At 33.1% G+C, this 14177-nt stretch overlaps 1 protein-coding gene across 1 annotated transcript; it reads right to left on the bottom strand.

Moving 5' to 3' along the window:
- Nucleotides 1–297: 297 nt before the first annotated feature.
- Nucleotides 298–13968, bottom strand: LOC140435563 (testis-specific serine/threonine-protein kinase 3-like). The gene is made up of 5 exons (XM_072524309.1): nucleotides 13610–13968; nucleotides 13199–13423; nucleotides 10660–10936; nucleotides 5280–5424; nucleotides 298–685 (listed from the first exon to the last, which is right to left on the bottom strand). The coding sequence occupies exons 1-5, from the start codon at nucleotides 13858–13860 to the stop codon at nucleotides 393–395; spliced, it is 1191 nt and encodes a 396-aa protein (XP_072380410.1). The 5' UTR covers nucleotides 13861–13968; the 3' UTR covers nucleotides 298–392.
- Between the last annotated feature and the right edge of the window lie 209 nt (nucleotides 13969–14177).

Raw genomic sequence — 14177 nt, 5'->3', positions numbered from 1 at the left:
GACACAGACCAACTGCTACAGTTGGTAAAAAATATAATACAAAATTCAAGATTTTCTAACAAATGATGCCAATCTAGAATTACGCTGGTTTTTGTACGTATTTAGTTATATAGATTTCATAAGACGACTACGCAAAGGTTCAGCGACTCTCTAAAAGTGACTTATTTGTTATAAAAGTTGTACAACAGTCTAAAATATTATTTTTTTTACGTCCTAGCCTTTAACAGGAGGAAGTCAGAAATTGACGTTGCATGATGACGGGCAAAATAACTAGTTATTAATATAAACAAAATATTTTTTAAATAATATAAAAGTAATGAAAAATATATATTTTGCATAAAAAATTACTAAGGGTGCTATAATAAAACCAGATTTCTATTTTCCTTATCAGATTATTTCGTTTTATCTTTCGGTTTCTCGTTAACATGCTTTCCATTTTTATTAGTCTTCTCAGGTTTTGTATCTACAGTATTTGTGTATTGAGAAAGGCTTTGTGCATCCGGGTCTTTAACGAGAATATCAGTCTCCTCTAATGTACTTCTTCTACCACCTACTTTTGGTTTTGCTGCTGCTTCTAATTGAGTTTTTGTAATTAATGAAGGCGGCGGTATGTCCTTACTAACTATAGACACTCTTGGTTCGTCGTTTGTTGAATCACTTGAGTCAGCTCTAGCTCTGGTTAAATCTATAATGAAATTTAATGTTATCGTTATATTATTTTTATCCAAAAATTATAAATAAAGACAAAAAATACAAATTTGAGAGGACAAATAGCTTTGCTGTTTATAATACAGGCAAATTAAGCCGTAAATCATCAAATAAACAAAAAAATTGCGAAGTGGCTGTAGCTTTCTACACTCATAAATAAACACATTCTTTTGAAAAATCCGATGAGTCCCGAGATGTTGTGCTCGACCTGAAATCCAGGTATAAAGACCCCGGCGCTCCCCTCCTTAACTAGGTAACGGTCACCGGCAGTCGACCAAATGCTTGCGTACTGGTTGGTTGTCTTTTAAACCGTGTGCGTCCAGTATCGTATGTTGTAAGATATTTCGGTTGAGCAGTATTAGAAAAACTTGACAATCAACAATTATTATTGTGCATTTTAAACATTCTGTGGGTGGGTTTGTATGTGCATGAACACTTTTCCATATGACTGAAAACAATGAGTGTTTTATTTGTGAAAAACCCATTTCGGATGATGCTGTAAAGGTTGGTCAAGAAGCCATACAAACTTTAAGCAATTGCAGCAAAGAACGAGGAGATGGCAAACACCAGTTACTCAGCGAAAGTGATTTGATAGTTGTCCACAGTAATTGTAGGAAAGATTATACAAAATCAAGCAACGTGAAAGCGGCGAAGAAGATATTTTTTGATGATGAAGCATCTACGTCAACATGGTCACCAACAAAAAAAAATTAAGATCTGAATCATTATTTAATTTGAAAAATACACGCTTTTTTTGTACGGACAAAACAGATGAAGCTTTTAAAGAAAAACAGAAAAAATTACCGGTAAGCAGAAGAATGTCAATCACTACTGTCGACAATGTAAGTACCCAAAATAGTATTATAAAACACGCCAATGAGAGAAATGACAACTGGGAAGAGATGTCAAGGGGCGTATAAGTAACGCAATAGATTTGGTCGCAAAAAAAGCTGTATACCACGATAAATGCTACCGAGAATTCTTTCGAGTAAAACGAGAGAAAAGTATCAAGTCTGGGCGCCCTTGTCAGAAGACGTAACATTTGCTATGGAAACGATTTATAATTATTTAGAAAATAGCAACGATTGTCAATTCTCATTACACGAGTTAATAAATCAAATCAAATCAAATCAAAGGTTTGACATTTATGTGATTGATGGTGGATTTTTATTCTTCTTCTTCAGCCTTAAGTAATCCAACTTTGGACATAGGCCTCCCCCAAATCAATCCAGTGTCTTCTATTTTGCGCCACTTGCTTCCAGTTTTGTCCTCCAATCTTCTTAATATCATCAGCCCATCTCATTTGTGGTCTTTCTCTGCTTCTCTTTCCTAACCATAGCATCCACTGTTGTATTTCGTGGTTCCATCTCTTATCCTTCAGTCGGATTTTTATTGCATCAGGTAATATGGCAGACAAATTAAACATATGGACAAATATGTACTATGTACGTTTACTATGTAGAAAACAAAATTGGGAAAAATGCCGTAATCGTATTTGACGACTACGAAAATGACTCGAGTATCAAAAAAGCTGAGCAGTATCGACGATACCTGCATAGCCAATGTGTGGAAATTATTTTCGATGAATGTATGACATGTACTGCAAATCAAAAAAAATTTGTGTCAAACGATAAAAATAAAATCAGATTAATTTCATTGTTATTGTTATATTAATTTTATTGTTAACGAATTTCTCCAAAATATAAAATTCGTGGTAAAACAAGCATTAGATGGTGCGGATACACTTATTGTTAAAACCGCAATAGAAATGTCGAATAATGGTCGAACATTTGAAGTCGGCGAGGATGTTGATATACTTGTTCTCTTGATCGCATTATCACCAGATTCTTCTTCTTGATGTACCTATACGTTACGAATGTTGGCGATCATCATGGCAATCTTTATCTTATCTGCAGCAGCGCGGAAAAGCTGCACAGATATTGTATTGAACCAGATTCTGAGGTTCTTTAACCAAGATGTTCTTCTTCTTCCTGGACATCGTTTTCCAAATATTTTTCCTCATAACCAGATAATAAAGATATATTTCTCATGAAACCAGGCACAGGCAAAATCAACAGGAAAATATTTTTATTGTCAGAAATCCAAAAATCGTACCAGCATATAAAAGATACAATCTTACTGGCCGATGCCTTCAGTGGTTGTGATACAACGTCTAGTGTATTTCAGAAGGGAAAATTACAAATTTTCAAACTCTTGCAAAATGAATTTGGAATGGTTAATGTGAAAACTTTTAATAACGAAAATTTAATCCAATCAGAAGTAAGAGATGCTGGTGAAACTGTTTTTTGATGGTATACGGTGCAAAATTTAAAAATTATTCACTTGATTCATACAGATATGGCCAATTTAAAAATTCGATGCAAGAACAAAAATCAAGTCTTGAATTATTACCACCAACATCAGAGGCAGCTGCACAACATTCATCACGAGTTTTTTACCAAATTCAGTTATGGCTTGGCAATAACAAAAATTCGGAACAGTGGGGATGGAAGAAAATCAAAGGTTCGTTGCAACCTATTACAACACTCCTTCAACCAGCACCAGAATCGATACTACAACTTATTTCCTGCAAGTGTACATCTTACTGTTCTTTGAGATGGGGGTGCAGAAAAGCAAGCAGAAATGCTCGGAAATTTGTACACACCGTCAAGGAATGCAGTGCTTCAATGCATACATGGAGCCAATTTGCGAAAATCTTGACGACTCAGATTCAGTACACGAGCATGCGAGCAAAGAATTAGAAGATGTCTTTTACGAGGCAGATGCTACTGACTCCGATTTTTTTTTAGGTATAAAAGGTATGCATGCAATATAATATTTCAATCTACTTAAAAATCGTCACTTATGCAATTAATGTGTATTTTTTTTACAGAATATTCACACCTAAAATATCACACCTAGTGAAGTAGTTCTATTAAGAAAATAAATGTACAATTGGATAAAAATATTTATTACAATCGAATAAAGTATCAAAAGTAATCGAAACAGACCTCTAAACGACCTCGAAAACCTCACAGTATGAAATTTCAATTTATTCAACTTTTTATATTTTTCGAACAATTAAATTCATTTAAATATTTTTCAATTTTATTTGTTTATTTCAACAATATTATTAACAGAAACAAAATTATGGTACTGTATCTTTACTTATTATTTTAGATCTTAGGATGCCAAATTTACCAAACTTGTCAATATTGATAGTGATTTACTTAAAAAAATCACAGAATTATATTACTTCATATTATTTTAGATCTTATGATGCTAAAAACCAAACTTGTCGATATTCAGTGATTTACATGAAAAAAAAAAAATAAAAAAATTATACTATTTACTTGTGGGTCTCTGAGAGACCCGTTGTACTGCAAAAGATTAAGCGTGGCCACTCCAGCACACCCTTCATGGCTAGGGACTCTTTGGTTTCTTGAAATATATACATTTTCAAAAGTCTATACCAAGTTACAGCCACTTTGGCTTACATTTTGGACAATTTTATTGGAATATTAATAATTTGCAAAACAGAAACTGGATGAAAATACGATAGCATTATTATATGTATACAAAATAAAATGGTACAAGTACATTATTAAAAACCTAAATAAAAATATTTTCCTTTTTATCTAACATCAACCAAGAGTTATAAGCAATTTTATAAAAGGTAAGGGGTTATACATTACAAGCTATAAGTACATAATATTTTTAAATTTACGATAGTTTATTAGTTTTTTTTTCATAGGACATTTCGCCTATAAGCTGGAAGCGATTGTTGGATAAAACCTGGCATGATCGTTTTTTTTTATTTTTGCCCTTATTGTTAGTCTTAGCATATTCCCAATAATCCCTCATTATTCTGTTACAATTATTAATAAAACACGTAAATATGTTCTATTATTTTCGATGTATCTCAACTCATATAAAACGAGTTTTTTTTGTCTTGTCCGCTTTTCGTTAAAACAGGTTGATTCTTTACACACTTCGCATACACATAGCGATAAGACAGGGAGACAGTCCGATGGTCTTAAATTTGTTGACAAATGAGATCATAAACAAAGGTAAAACAGTAGGATGAACGACCTTAAAAATGGGAAACGGGGAACTAAAAATATGCTGCTATACTGAATACTAAATTAAAATTAAACTGCCAATGTAGAAGGTGTCAACCAGAATACTTAATAGCTATATCAATATATAGAGAGAAATCCGCTGTAGTAGTCCGCTAACTTTGCAGAGGACACAGTAATAATGACGGATAACAAAAATTATTTGCAAAACTTAATTAATATTTTAACCCAATTTAACCTATTCTGTTATAATACGGATATAAATAATACACATAGAAATAATAGAAGCCGAAAATGAATCAGAATGATCTAAAATCACTTATTGTACACGCTTGTTTATATAGGTCAGACAGGAACATATTAAACGAAAATCTTTAAATGTTATAATAATAATTATCTAAAAATTATGATGTCCTTAATAATTAGTCACATTACTAACTAATCTAGTTTAGGGCACCCAAATGTTTAGTTAAAATATATTTTTGATTTTACCTGATTGGTCAAACGCAAACCAGGGATCAATCCTTATTCCACTTATTCGAATTCTTGATTTGAGTGGGGCTAAAATCTTGTTGATTAATGATCTACAACTACTTGAAATCTTGGGCTCCTTAGGAAAACTCACTTTATTTGATACCTTAAACATTTCAAGATAGAATAAAATATTTAAAGTGGACTAGTCATTCTTGATACACAGTGATATACAGGAAACCTGACATCGCCATTTGTTACCTTTAACAACAATGTTTAAATAAAACAATATTGTGCATCTTAACATTGCTTTTAAAACATTTTTATCTATTTTTTATGACCAAGAATTTAGATCAGAATAGCCATGATGATTGCCAACCTCCGTCGCGGAGATGGCACGTGAAGAAGAAGAAGAATTTAGACTTGTTTAAAACTCATTCAGTTATATAGAATTATTTCTCCCTAAAGTTGAAGTTACATCAAGGAAACACGTGCTAACCTATAACGAGTGTTCATTTAGAAATATAGTACTTGAAAATGGGATAACATGCGAATATTTTTTTTATTTTGTAATTTATTTATTTACATAAAGTACCTCGACGACTATGGCCATCGACGACTTTATTCGAAAGATGATGTTTTGTCATTTTTATTTAAATATGGTCTCTGACATAGGGTTCCTGCGGCTAGCTCGGATTTAGTTCAATCTAGAGGTCTAATTGTCGATAAGTTTTTTTATAACTATCTTTTAAGCCAGAATCGTTTTTGGCTTAATCTAGGAGACCAGCGACCTTACATATCCGTACAAAAAATAATCTAGCGCTTTTACATCGCATGATCTTAGAAGACAACTTACAGGTCTGAAACTTTAAATTATGTGGACATTTAATTTCAATAAATATATGTAGTACTGGCTATGTGACATGTGCCATTTTATTGAACTTACAGCTATTTCACATCAAGGTTACTCAATTCAGGAACGAAAAATTTAGTCATCATTGCGTACATAAACTCGATAAAAATATACTAACCTTTATAAAGCGGTGCATTTGTATCGGTTTTTATTAATGTAAACAATTGTTTGTGGTTGAATTAAAAATAAAAGCGCTTTTCTTTCAACAGATAAAACAAAAAATATATTCTTATTGAAAATAATATTAAGAAAATAATTCCTAATAAAATAAGAAATAATTCTTTATGTTCTACAGAAATGATTCAAATATTTGACCTTCGGCTGAACAGTATCCCAATCTGTAATAAAAACTTCTGCAGGCAGATGAAAGAGTTTCTGCTGTATCAGAATTGAAGACTGTAGATAATGGTTTCTAAATGTCCCCCAAACAAAGTCCATGGATGTAAGATCTGGATATCGCGCAGTCCAGTTAATATCGCCTATTCCACTAATAACTCGATTCGGAAAAGTATTGTTTAAATACTCCCTAATTATTTGAGTGTTGTGACCTGAACAAATGTCTTGATGAAACCAAACATTCTCCAGATTTACATCAGGAAGATTCAGAATAGCGGGAAGAACATGATTCTGTAACAAATCGAGGTGTACCATTTATGTTGCCCTCAATAAAAATGGACCTATTGTGTGGTCTACTAAAATGTCAGTCTGGACGTTAACTTTTTGTGGACGTTGAGTTCGTTAAACAACACTTTTGTGCTTGTTTTCCTAAGCCCAAAAAATTGTAGTGGAAGGTTTGTGTCTTCCTACTAACGACACAGAAGATTCATCAGTGAATAAAATATTTTTAATGAAATTTAGTTCATTATTGGCCTTCACAGGTTATTAGAGTTTCACAAAACTCCATTCTTCGAAAGTAATCGTACGGATAAAGCAGCTGCGTTTTTGAATATTTAAAAATGTTGTAATAGTGCTTTTTCTATAGGTACGTTCGTTACCGTAACATTGCTATACTCCATTCCACGAATATACGACTGTTTTAAATTCGGTTTAAGGTATCGACTTAAATGGTCCAATGTGCTGAATTGTACAATAGTAAATTCTCCCCATTTTTAAAATACTGTTATGGCAGATATAAACCTTAGATTTAAATATGAAGTCATGATATAAATATAGAGTTAATAGTTTATAGAACAGTTGTAATTCAGATTTTGAATTATATAATTACTACCATTGAGTTTAATATTGTAAACAAGTTAGTTTTTGAATTAAATGAAGTATAACAATACTTAAGTGATTAAATAGTATACTTTATTTAGTCGAATATTTAATTAGTATTAAAAAAAAACAAAAAAACTTACTTATTCTCTTATTCTCCCAATCTTCTAAAACTATCATCAACCATCAGATTTACAGCCATAATCACTGTCGTCGCTATCCTCATTCGGATGATAATAACAGGATTAACTGCTTCGATGCGACCTTCACGGATCCACCATTCTTGAATTAAGTCTTCACATTTTTTTTACACTTTTTCCCCAAATTTCAGGAGTGGCAATATTCTATGCTTGTTGCCATGTTTCCAAGACTGCCTCGTTAATTTAACCCTTGTATCCAATATGGTTACCATAATATGTTATGCATATCCCCCAAATATATTCAATTGGATTAAATTGGCAATGATAGGGCGGTAGTCTTAACACACGATGTCCAAAGCTATGTATAATTTCGTCTACTATATATATATATATATATATATATATATATATATATATATATATATATATATATGTGTGTGTGTTTGGTTGTGCATGACTTTTAGCTAACGTTAGTAATTGAGGCTTAAAACCTCAACAATTTTATCTACGGTCCAGGTGTTTGTTGGTTGTTTATTTAAAATTTCCGAATGGTACGCAGCATTATCCAGTACTATAACGGATGGTTTATGTAAACTTGGCAACAGTTTTTCTTTCAACCATTTCACAAACATCCGATAATTGGCTGAATTTTGATGAAAACACAAGATCTGCTCCCTCAATAAAACCATGTTTTCCACCTGCATGCACTATAATATATCTCTTTCCCTCGTTATCGATGTGTTTTATGGATTTTATGCTCTCGTCCTGCCAAATTCGTTTGATACCGCCTTTAGCAAAAATCCATGTTTCGTCTAAATAAACGAAGGAAGAACATTATTTTTTAAACTTGTTATAATTTTTTAAAAATTCTATTCTTTTGAGAACGACACTAGCTCTTTCATACGAAGCCTTTTTATTGTCTTCCTTTTTGAACTTAAAGCCAATCTGTCTTAAAACTCTCCAGAGACTTGTTCTGGAAATTTCAAATATATTTCTGTCTTTAAATTTTTGTAGCACTGAATCTAAAGAAACATGTTCTTTATTTTCGAGCATTGTATATATTGTCTCACGGATTTCAAATTTGCAACCTTCGGGAAGATCCATAGTCTTTGGTTGTCGGCGAGATTTATATTGTGCGACATTTTGTTCACTTTGTCCACTTTTTTTGCTTTTTGCAAAACCGACTTTAGTTTTGTTTCACTAATACAGAGTGCATCACACACACGTTTATGTACGGACTAAACAGGTCGCAAAGGGCCCCCGTTTGTTTTCTCAGCAGTAAAATAAGAAAGTACATCAAATATAAAGTTGTCAACATCTAAAAACGTCTCAGCATTTCTGGATTCAATAAACAAATACACTAACTTTTTACTTTTTAAAACTAAAATCAGTCGGCGATATATGAAACTGTATGTAAATTTCCGTTATTTTTTAATATCTGTAACGACTCGGTACTTTAACTATGAATAGCCCGTATGTTATACCCGTTACTTTCGGAATTTTTAAGAGTACATCCACTCAAAGCAAACAAATATTTAAAACTAACGAAGTGAAATATTATATAGATTCTTTTTCTGGTTTCTGAACCATCGTTCTGCCAATGTCTTTTCATTTATATTAAAAATAGTATATTTATTTTTATTACAGTTGTAGTACCTAATAAAGTAATAAAATAGTGTAATAGCAAAGAAACCCGGTATGCCCCTTTGGTGTACCTATACATTTCACCGAAATCCAACCCAAATGTCTGACGAACACATTTGCGTAAAAATGAGCGTTTGCGTAAAAATTTTTGTTATTTTCGGATTATATGTTATCTGAACATCTATTAACTGAAATAATTTTAGTTCAGATCTCATACTAACAGTAGACTCTTTTTGTTGGAATAATGGTTAGACCAATTTACTTTCATACTTTTAGTTGCACAGTAAAATATTGGTTGTCGCAATAATCCCAAACAGTGTTTGAACGTGTTGAATCCACCTCGATTGTTGTACAAATCTGTGTATCCCGGTATTCTCTTTCCTCAACTTTTTCTGGTGACGGCGCGCAGTGTTGCCATTTATAGGGTGTATATCTAATTTAAAACTTAGTGCTGTATGTACCTACTCATTTATTACGATTTAACATTTTAATGTTTTTAATTCTATTATTATATAAATACATATTTATTTTCATTTCATTTACATGTAAGTATCTTTCGAAAATAATGTGTTTTAGAACCCCTGACAGCTTCAAAATATAGAAAATGTATTGCCATAAAACTCTTCAATATTAAAGCCATTTATATTTCATATCATAATAACACACATTTTCTTTAAACCATGTTTTGGTTAAATTTGGCATGGTTGTTGGATGCAAGAGCAAGTACTGTAGAGTTAAGGTAAGGCGAACAAAAACAATTTTTAGATTTATGAATTCCTGGGGAATATATTTAGAAAACTGGAACCATATGCGCAAATATATGTGAAACCTTTCAGTAATAGTATTGTATTACAAGCAGTTTTGACGCAATATTATCGTCTACAATCTTCAGTTCCATTTTATAGATATTAATGTTATAATGTGTTGATAGTTGTTGACTTGTTGGCTCCTCATTTTTTGGCTGCTAGTTAGGTAGACATTTTCGATGATGAGCCAATGGTCGAACTCATCTTCAGATCAACCGAGTGTTGGTGAGACCAGTTTTATAACAATGTAAAAAAATTAAAAAAAAAAAATTATAAAACACAATAAAATACAACTAAATGCCGGTTTGTCAGAGAATAACATGAGAAAACATTAGTTGCCTCCGCATTATATTAACCATGCATACAACAAATGAATACCAGATCAATATTTCCGATGAAAACTTTTGAACTCCCCACTTTTTAAGTACAATATATATCTGTGTGTATATAAGAAATAGAGGTAGATCTCCCACACGATACACGGACCATATTGTTGCTACCATTGGCGCTCCATTGTCAGAATGTGCTACAATGGCAGAAGATAGAAAAACGTGGAGGAACATTGGGAAATTTAGCTAATAGCTTCATGATATCACGATACCTGCATCAGGTTAACGACTAAGAAGAAGAAGAAGATATATCTGTCACTTGATTTGTAAATAAAATACATTTAAAATATATACCTGTTTAATTAATTCTTTGTAGTTACTGTCATCAAAGGGCAACCGTCCAAAAACCATGGCAAAGAGTACCACACCCATTGACCAAACATCAGCGTGTTGCGGCTGGTACGGAATACCTTTGAGGATTTCAGGAGAGGCGTAAGCATAGCTTCCACAAAATGTTTCGCTCAAGACATTGTGGCCACTTTTATCTTTAAGATTTCCCCTCGCAAAACCAAAATCTGACATTTTTAGATTCCATTCTGAGTTCATCAGCATGTTCTCACATTTAATATCCCTTAAAATATGTGTATTGTTAAATAATGTATGATATTCAATTGTTAAATTATGTTAAATATTGATAATTATAAGCAAAACACTTTTTATTATTGTTATTTTTTTGTGGCATTTTAGAATAGAAAAATAAATAAAACAATCTCTATTTTTCGAAATTGTTAAATATCATCAAAAACCAACAGAAATAGGCTACCTGGGTTTTAGGCCTGAGCCTCTTCAAGCAATGGGGTACTCCTTTTTTTTTTATCGGAGTAGAGGGAGTGTGCTAAACGTCGGTTTCTGAAATTGTGAGTATTGAGGAGTAGTGGACTACTGAGGAACAGGGGAAAGTAGAAGGTGGCGTATGTGTGTGGACGATAGGAGCGCACAAGAGGAAGAGGTGAGCTTTTGCCTAGCATGCCAGTTCGTTCAGGTACTCCAGGGGTTACCAGCCATACAGTAGGAACAGTTCTTTATTAGCGTTTTTGGTGCGCAGTTTTTAACTGCGATATTTAACGGGGAATGATTAACATGAACAGGAAATTCATGTCAAGTGTTGTGGAGAAGTTTTGCTGGAGGAAACGGAACTTTTCTTGAGGGAAGCCTGGTGAGTATTTGCCCTTTATGATTGCAAGGCGTCTTTAAGGTTCGTTTGGCTCTGTTGTTCGAGCCAGCTATGGTTCTTAGGATATAATTCCTGCTGAGGGATAGGATTCTGTCCTTTATTGGTATGATGTTGGCCAATATGTATATGTGAGCTGATGGATACGACCAGTCCGTCCTCATGCAGTCTGAGGATTCTACGTTTGGTTGCCATTATAGCATTAAGTTGGTGGGGCTTCAGAGAGACATGGACGCATGCCTTGTATTCGACGATTGGTCTGACAGATGTTTTGTAGGTGTGCAATAGTGTTTTTGAAGATATTCCACCCATTTTACCAGAGAGCACTTTCAGGAGGTTAAATCTCTTTCTCATCCTATCTAAGGTTTCTTGAACGTCGGTTTTCCAGTTGAGAGTTCTTGTAAAACGAACTTCCAAGTAGAAAACCGAGTTTCTAAAAGTAAGATCTTCTCCCAAAAGAGTTATCCGGCCCTAGGCATCGCGACAATTTGAGGCTTTAAAAAGAATGGTTTGTATTTTGGAGGGATTTATAGTTACTCTCCATTTATTGCACCACCTAATAACTTTGTCTAGGTAGTTCTGTGATCGTTCGAATACAGACCGTTGTTGTCCACGATCTCTGTGAGTTCCTAATGAGAGGAGGGCCGTATCATCAGCGAAAATTAGGAGGGACTCCGATCCTTGCTGTGGGCGGGGAATGTGACTGTTGTAAACTGTGTACAATATTGGAGCAAGTATTGAGCCCTGTTGGTTAAACTTTATGTAAATATGATAAATTCTATGAACTTTAACAAAAAATTTGTGAAGAGGAAAAATTGACCGCCACACGCATATTTAACGTCGATGAGACAAGCTGCTTAACCGTACAACGGCAATGTCAGAAAATATTAACCAAAAAGGGACAACATTAAATTGGAAGCATTTCTAGTGGAGAGAGAGGAGGGTTAAGTACTATTGTGGTTTGTTGTGTCAGTGCAGCAGGGCAGTTTGTACCACCCTCTATAATTTTTAAGAGGAAACGTTTTTAAGAGAAACTTTCATTAGGTGCTATACCTGGCAGCACTGTCACTATTAGCGATACTGGATATATCAGTAGCGATCATTTTATGACATAAGTTAATCATTTCATTGAAACAGTTAAGCCAAGACCTGAGGCCCTGTTTTGTTATTGTTGGACGGCCACAATACCCACACTAAAAACCTAAAAGCTCTACAAATTGCCAGGGATAATGGAATTTGGTCATTGTAGTTGGATGTATTCTTCAGAACCTTTCAAAATGTTTATGACAATGCATTTAAAAATGGTTGCGGAATAACGTGGGTCGAACTGTATCAACCAAAATATATATACATATATATATATATATATATATATATATATATATATATATATATATATATATATGTATTTTTTAAGTTGGTTACAATAATTCGGTATAATATAACCTTTTTACCACGCCTTTACCATTTTTATTTATATTTATTTTACTTAATACTTTTCGAAATAATTTGATAAAAGAAAAACGGTATTCCATAATCCTCGATTTTACTCTAATATGGAAAACAAGGCAACTCTGGTCGTCCAAAACTTTTGCGAGAAGCAGTAAACTGAAGGTCATGCATTTTAAAATTAAATTTTTTTTACTACTTGAAAATAGATACCTGTGAACCACTCCTCTATCGTGACAATACTCTACCGCATCTACGAGCTGTCTAAACCACTTCCGCGCTCTATCTTCATCTATATGACCATCTTTCCTTATAATATCTAAAAGACTCCCGTTTTCAGCATATTCCATAACAATATAGACTCTGTGTGTCGTTTCGATGGCTTGTAGAAACCTTATCAAATTTGGATGTCTCAAACCTTTTACGACTTCAATTTCCCTGAAAAATACTTAAGTCTTGATTGACATATGGAAATGGATAACCACAACAATATCGATCCATTATATTTAAATATCTTAAAATCGCCAAAATTATAAAACAATGGTAAAAATTTAGGTTATTTACTAGAAATATGAAGAAAAAAACAATCAAATCAATGTAACATTTGCTAATTTAATAGATTACCTCGGTAGAAACTTTTTAAGATAATCAGCAGGTGCAGAAAACTTGCTCACGATTTTAATAGCCACTAGTCCGTCATGCCTTTCAGATTGTGCTAGTCTGACTGTTGCATAAGATCCAGTACCTATAGTTTTACCTAGAAAGTAACCATGTGATTCTAAGACACTCAATTTTTTTTCTTTTTGTGGGTCAGTCGTAACTTGCACTGTGGCTGATCTGGCCGACTGATGAAGACTTGCTACCGAAGAAGGCATTATATTGCAACCCTTGGTTCATTTTTTATACAAAAACATGAGTGATCATTGGGACGAAAATTTTGACTTGACTAAGAAAAAATGGCAGTGACAATTTTGACATTCGCATACATTATTCATAAATTATTCTACATCCAAAAATAATATCGTTTTACGTCACAGGTTGACTTATTTTGATCCTGACACCAGAATCTCTAATTTAAATATCAACTTTTAGTAGTAGATCACTAAAATTTTTAATAAATATGTTCCTGTAGTTTCAGCATTCTAGTTTTTGTTCTTATTTCTTTAAAATTCTTTAGTTGATTTTCTAATAA

Source organism: Diabrotica undecimpunctata, chromosome 3, assembly GCF_040954645.1.
Source record: "Diabrotica undecimpunctata isolate CICGRU chromosome 3, icDiaUnde3, whole genome shotgun sequence".
NCBI classification, from domain to species: domain Eukaryota; kingdom Metazoa; phylum Arthropoda; class Insecta; order Coleoptera; family Chrysomelidae; genus Diabrotica; species Diabrotica undecimpunctata.
The sequence above is the reverse complement of the archived record's forward strand: the minus strand, read 5'-3'. Positions and strand labels throughout refer to the sequence as shown.